This window comes from Marmota marmota, unplaced genomic scaffold, assembly GCF_001458135.2.
Source record: "Marmota marmota marmota unplaced genomic scaffold, marMar, whole genome shotgun sequence".
NCBI classification, from domain to species: Eukaryota; Metazoa; Chordata; class Mammalia; order Rodentia; family Sciuridae; genus Marmota; species Marmota marmota.
In genome coordinates, this window is record NW_025999876.1 from 654,400 (window position 1) to 661,286 (window position 6,887).

The window sequence follows — 6,887 nt, forward strand, 5'->3', positions numbered from 1 at the left end:
GGGGAGGGGCTCAGAAGTTCACAGTCTGCAGAAGTTCACATAAAAGCAGCTTTTTCTTTCATTGTTCTGGGCAAGTTAACTCTTCAAGGACAATACCTGAGAAGGGGAGAACTTCTCCTCCCCTTTCTTTCCTCCCCCTGCCAGCTGTTATCATGGAGCCCAGTTGGTAACATATCTTAAAAATGTAGACATCTCTGTGAAGCCCAGCTCAAGGCCAGAGGCCTTGTTGCACATTTCTTCAAAGTACTATACTGGATACGTTTGTGAAAAACTTATCCAGTATAGTACCTGGAGTGCTGGTATCTTCTCGGCCAGTGGCCAAGTAAACAGGGCGACATGAAAATAGGAAGTTTATCTACATTGGACTCTCGCAGAGACTCTTTTGCTGACAGTCCTAAAATCAGCCATGGTGAAGATTTCTGGAGAGGCCCAGTTAAGACTTTTCTGTGGAGAAACGGGGGTGCCACTTCACTCCAGGTCCTGAGACAAACATGCACCTACTTCAACAGCAAGCTCTGCTTCCAGCTCAGAGGCAGGAAGTGGTGCTCAAACCAACCCCAGCCCATAATGCATCAGGACGGATTTGGCAGATGATAAACTAAAGCTTTAATCATGGAGGTCAATGTGGCCCTTGGCATTACCCAGAGGCCCTATGACTTAAGCTAAAGGAAGAGGGAGGAGAACAGAAGGGTGGGCGTGTCCCCAAGTGAGGCAGAGGCCCAGGACCTCAGAGCAGCAGCCCCAGCAGGAGGAGGCTACCAAGGACCCAGGAGCTGAGGGAGGCTTTGAAGCTGCCGCTGGTGTTGGGGACTAAGGAGGCTTGTGAACACTGGACCTGTCGGAAGACGATTCCCCTGACTGTCTGGTTGGCAGTGCCCAGGAGCTGACAGGTGGAGTTACTGATGTCGGAACAGCCTTTCAGCAGGAGGTGCTGGACTTCGAGGCCTGTGAGGCAAAGGGACGGTCAGGTCCACCACCCCTCCACTCCCCGCATCTGCCCTGCTCTTGACTCCTGTCTGCTGCTGGCAGCTTCGACCTGCAGCTGGTCTGTCCCTGGCCCCACGCAGCAGGGAGGAGTCAGAGTCAAGGGCAGAAAGAGAAAGGGAACAGGAATGGTGAACCTCAGGGGCCCAGACCCCTCCTCCGCCCACCCTGAGGACCCTGAGGCTGTGAGAGCTGTCCTGAGCCTGCCTCAACATCAGGGCCAGAGCTCAGACTCCCAAGGTCCCCTGAGCTCCCCTCCCTTCCAGGGTTTGCTTTCACTCCCCCCTTCTCTGGATCTGACTCTCCCTGCCTGAGGTTTCCCTGAGGAAAAAAAAAAAAAGGGAAAAGGCAATGGAAGGGATGTAGGGAGACTGTGGCATCTCCACTCTAAGCCTGAGGGCTCTCATTGCTTTTCCATGTTGGAGATTTAGATTCCAGAAATAAGGTCGAGGACATTTGCATATAAGATGTGGCCACAGTAGTGCTACCTTTTACTGAACAATTACGATGTGGCCCTGTTGATCCGTCACCTGCAACTCCACACCCTGGGAGAAGAGCAGCTCTCAGGATGGAGGGTCTCAGGGACGTGGAGGGGCTTCTTATCAGAGCAGGGCCACAGCGTGGGAGCAAGGCTGACTCTTGACTTTCTCTGAAAAGTAGGGAACCTTCCAAGGCCAGTGTGGAAAGCAACCCATGGCTGTTTTACAGCGAGGATCGTGCTGGAGTGGGTATTAAAATGAGCTAGGAAGACTCTAGAGTTTTAAAAACCATGATCTTGAGCAGGACAAGCAAGCAAGAAAAGCTCCGTTCATAAGGGCCTTGTCACACTGGCTGGCCTGGACTTCAGTCACGCCCTGGGGGCCCCAGTGGGACAGTTCTTCCCCTGCAGCCTCTGCCCACACCCAGCTGGAAAATCACAACAGAGCAGCACAGAACCCCCCAGTCACGGGCGGGGAAAGAGCCTTGGCTGGGCTGCAGGTCCATGCAGAGTGTGTTTTCAGCACATGTGAGGCCCTGGGGCCAACAGCAGCCCCAAACAAAGCAAAAGAGCCTGAAATGCTCCTGCTATGAAAACAAAGCCCTCCTGAGAAGACCCCGTGCTGTGTGGCCAGCCACAGGACATTCTAGGGAAGGAAACCTTCAGGGACAGCAGAGGTCGGCAGTCACCATAGTCTCCTAGGGAAGGATGGAGGTCTCAGGGCTGGGACCCAGGGACATAGAGAAAATGCTCTGTCCTCACTGCAGTGGGGTCATGGACATGTCAATTCACCCCTGTTCAAACCCCAGCATCGTCCGTACTCAGAGAAACTCCTGATGTCCACTATAGACATTGGGAACAAGGACGTGCTAATGCAAGTTGATCCCTGGTAAGGAGCATGCCCTCTGTGGGAAGGTGACAGTGGGGGACCATGTGAGGTAGATGGGAAATCTCAGTCTTCTCTCAATGTTGCTGTGACTAAACGTTTTCTAAAAGGTAAATTCTATTTGAAACAAGAAGCACAAAGAAACTCAGGATAAGTCTGGTGTTCGACCCCAGCCAAAAATCCATGATCACAGTCAAGCATTAGAAATGACATTTGGCAAAAAGTGAAGTCAAATTATACTCAGGTGTTGGTGCCCTGACACCCTACAGTGGAGTGGAGAAGTGCAGGTTTTAGAGGAAGATAAGTGGCCCCATCCACACCACAGACCAATGGCAACCAGGAAGAGAAGCAATGTGAGGAGTTTCCTGCTGCCATTAATGAGCCTGGCTGGACCACAGTCACAGGAGGACAGGCCTGAGGGGGGCACAGGAGAAGGAGCTCTGGGCTCTGATGGCAGAAACCACAGAGGGCTCAGCGCCCCAGAAGGCTCCCCGTCAGGCATCCCACCCCCTAGCCCCTGTGTGGATGGTGACCCAGGGCCTGATGTGCTCTCAGCTCAAATCCATGAAGGACCTTGGACTCCTAGACGTACCATTCGTGAAGTCCACCTCTATCTGGACACACTGCTGTCCCCAACTACACCTGTGGGTCTTCTCGCTGCAGGAAGTCGTGTTGAGTCCATAGCAAGCAGGGCACATGGTGTTGCTGGACCCGTCATCTGGGGCAGGGACTGGGCAGAGTGAGAACCATTAGTAAGGACCTGTGACCACATGGAAAGTGTCCCTGCCCTGGGGGAAGGGACCCACAAGAGAATAAGCAGCCCCCGATCCTGGACTCAGGACCCGGCCCAGACACAGGTCTCAGCAGTGTCCACACTCCATGCCCTCACGCACCTGCCCTGGCAGGCCACCAGCTTCAGGACCCAGGGGATAGACTGAGAAGAGGAAGGTGGCACCGACAACCAAGAGCAACACTAGCCAACTGCACTGAGCCTGGCAGCAGGTGTCTGAGGTCAAGCCTCGCCCTGAACAGAGGAGCAGGCCCTGACTCATCATCCTGATAAGAGGGAAAGGAAGCACGGAGACCAGGCCTGCTCTGAGTTCACTGGCTCTGTGATGTGGTCATGAACTGTACCTCTGGGGCCACATTTCATCTCTTCATAGGGAGGCCTTTGGTTAGGTCAGCAGTGCTCAAACTGGGGTCCGGGAGTCCTGGGTCTGTAGATGCAGGCCACTGTGAGGGCACCTCTGAGCCTCACGGGGTTTCCGGAGCCCATGGGGGGAGAGATGCAGCAGAGCAGCAGCTGGAGCAGGCGGCCAAGCCGGCTGCCCCAGTAACTAAGAGCTCTGCAGGACACCCAGGGACACCACTCCATCCTCAAAACAGTTTCGTTTTGTAAAATGTAGTATTTCTACCTAAAACCATATTGTGTCATTGTCTAATTATTTTTTGAGTGAATTGTACATGATTTCTGTATTTTCTTACCTTTGACTTCTAAGAGAAATATGTGAATAAATAAAATATAAATAAATAAAAGCAGTCTGGGATCCTCAGCTTCTTCACAGAAGACCTGAGACCCTGAGTTTGAGAACTACCGAGGAATATCCACTGCCCTTTGCACATCAGGGTGCTCCCAGCACCTGTCCTTACTGAGGGGGGACAGCATGGTAGCAGGGCCAGTTCGTCACACTGGTTCCTCACGTAATTGTTGTACGTCAGAAGGGAACGTCACCAAGAGATGCAGGAAGTGCTGGGACTTGAGGTCCCCCAGGGGAAGGGGCATGGGCACAGAGGGCAGGAGTAGGAGGCGGGCAGCAGCCCAGGCCAGCACACACCCAGGACATCGCTGTCATTTCCGCAGGGCTGTCCTTGGCAGCACTGGCTGGCGAAGTGGACGTGCTTCCCAGAAGCCACGTGGACAGTGAAGGGATCCAGCTCCTGCGTGCAGTTCTGTCCTGAGCAGGACATGTCCTGGTACAGCCTGAGGAATTCTCCTGCACAGAGGCAAGCACGGCCATCACCAGGGCCCAGAGGCTCCAGCGAGGCTCCCAACAGCCACTGCAGAAGCACAAGCCGCTACCCCAGCTCAGTGCATCTGGAGGTCTGGAGGCTCCCCTCAGGCACTGCCCTGACTGACCAGGAGCCCCAGAGAGGCCAGCTGAACACAGGCAGAGGCTGAGAGAGGCCTGGAGATGGGGGGTGCTGGTAACCCAGGCCACCTGTCAGTCTCAACCCCCATAAAGCCAAGGAAGCAGATGTGGTGAGTTTGGGGCCCTGACACCACAGCACTGCCTGTGTCCCTGCTCAGAACCTGAATTGAGTCTAGCGGCCTCTGACCACAGCTGTCCAACAAGGCAGCCCTGGCTCCGTGCAGGACTGATGGTGAATCTAGATTAATTACAATTAAGTACTGTTCACAATTAAGCACTTAGCCACAGGGAGCAGGCCCTTCCCCCAACAACCAAGGGGACCCAACAAAACTGAGGGGAGCGTCATAAAGCAAGACCCACAGAACAGGTCTGAGGGAGGATCTCAGTGTGGGCTGGGGGTCCTCGTTCTAACGCCTGCTCACCGCACATGGCATCTCTGAGACAGCTGAGAAAGTGTACCAGGCTCGGGGTTAGAGGAGATTAAGGGATCACAGCTAATCTCCTGGTGTGATTATGATACAGCAATCATACCTTATAAGTCTTATCAGGGATGGACAGTGGGATACTCATGAGGGAAATGGCAGGTGACAGATAGCTTACGGTCACAGAGACACATGTCACACACACGCACACACTTCAGAATACAGTGGCAAGGCACAGGGAGGCTGACAGCTGCTGACATGGGGCAGGTGCGAGGGCTCTCCCGTCCTCCATTGCTCTGAGTGGGGAACAACAGTCAAGGTGCCTGCTGAGCAAGGCCTGAGGGAGGGGTGTTTGTTAGAAGAGAAGGAAACCAAGGGTTGCAGGAGCTGCATTTACCTGGGGCAAGCCGTCTGCCTCCTTGTGTGACTAATCGCCTCTCTTCAGCACACACTGCTGTGGCCTGGAGGGAGTCCCCGTCACAGTGGCCTCTCTGTGACATGCAGGCTTATCTGTGCTGGCTCCGCCCATGTTCCCATCTGACTGCTGCCCAGCTCAGCCCGTGCTGCCTGCCCTGAAGCCACCTCGACCCTGTCTCCCTGCTCACCCAGCCCCACCTGGACCTCCTTCTTCCTCTTCAGCTCCAGCCCCGAGCAAGCCCCAGAGCTGAGGGCCACACAGACGGACCCGCTGCTCACCTAGAGAGAAGCTGGCCGAGGAACTCACGCAGCTGGTGTCAGCTCCTGAAGTACACTCTGTGGCGTTCTCATTGGCACAGGCTCCTGACCACGAGCTACACTGCATACAACTCAGGGATTCTGGAGACACAAAGTACCCAACGTCAGTCAAAATTCAGTAGACATGGATAGAGCATACTCTGGGCACAGTAGAGGATGTAGACGGGCTGGCGGCCCTGCCCCGTGGGTACCTCCACACCTGCTACTGTGAGATGGAGACACACCCATTAGTTTTTCCCCACTGATCCCCAAAAGGAAGCCCCAACTTAATCGATGACACAGAGGGGCCCTTTTGAATGCAGGGTACAAGGACCAGGTCCCCTGCTCTCCACTGACCACACTTGGACACCAGAGGCTGTGTGAGAGGTCCCCTGAGCAAAAGACCAAGAAGGTCCAGGCCAAATAGATGAAGGGCCTTCTTCCTCAAAGAAGCCTTGCGGTCCTCTCACCTGCAGTGGCAGTTACAAGAGCTGCGAAGATGGCAGCCGTGAGGGTAACTTTCATGGTGCTGATGCTGACCTTTCCCAAGGGTGGGCCACCAGGGGTGAAGCCTGAAGGACACAAAGAGAGCCGACTCAGGGGCTTGGAGAAATTTCTGTCATCCCCAAGAGGTTTTATCATGCTCTAACAAGTCCCATACGTGCTCCATATTTGTGACAGAAAGAATCAGAGTCCTGTTCCAGGAGCACACAGCTGTGACTTAGAGTCCACGCTTTCAGTGCAGATGCCTCTCCAGGATTTCAAGATTCAGAAAACAAGGGCGTAGCACAAATCTTGCAGAAGCATCTATGTGCAGAATGAAAAGCCTGGGCCCATCCTGTGGAGCCACCTCAGGTCCAAAGCGGGAAACATAAGCCAGTTTCCAGTCCCACTGAGGATAAGATCTGTGTCAGTTAGTTTCCACGGCTGTGATAAAATACCTGAGGAATCAACTTATGAGTAGGAAAGGTTTATTTGGGCTCATGGTTTCAGAGGTTTCAGTCCACGATCACTTGGACCTGTTGCTTTGGGCTTCTGGTGACACAGGACATCATGGCAGAAGCGTGTGACAGAGGAGGTTTGTTCCCTTCAAGGTAGGCAGGAAACACAAAGGAAAGTCAGAAGGAGCTCAGGTCCAACACCTCCTTTGAGGGCTACCCCCATGACCTACCTTCTGCCCACGCAGCCCCGGCTCCCACAGGCTCCCCCACCTGGGTCTCCAGACTGGCAACCAAGCCTTCAGTACATGGGAC

The 6,887-nt window shown here is 54.1% G+C and overlaps 1 protein-coding gene across 1 annotated transcript; it reads right to left on the reverse strand.

Annotated features, from left to right (window-relative positions):
• Window positions 1-344: 344 nt before the first annotated feature.
• Window positions 345-6,294, reverse strand: Lypd8 (LY6/PLAUR domain containing 8). Its single transcript, XM_048786943.1, has 5 exons — window positions 6,105-6,294; window positions 5,617-5,736; window positions 4,184-4,342; window positions 2,941-3,078; window positions 345-945 (listed from the first exon to the last, which is right to left on the reverse strand). Exons 1-5 carry the CDS (start codon window positions 6,274-6,276, stop codon window positions 728-730), a joined length of 807 nt encoding a protein of 268 aa, XP_048642900.1. The 5' UTR covers window positions 6,277-6,294; the 3' UTR covers window positions 345-727.
• Between the last annotated feature and the right edge of the window lie 593 nt (window positions 6,295-6,887).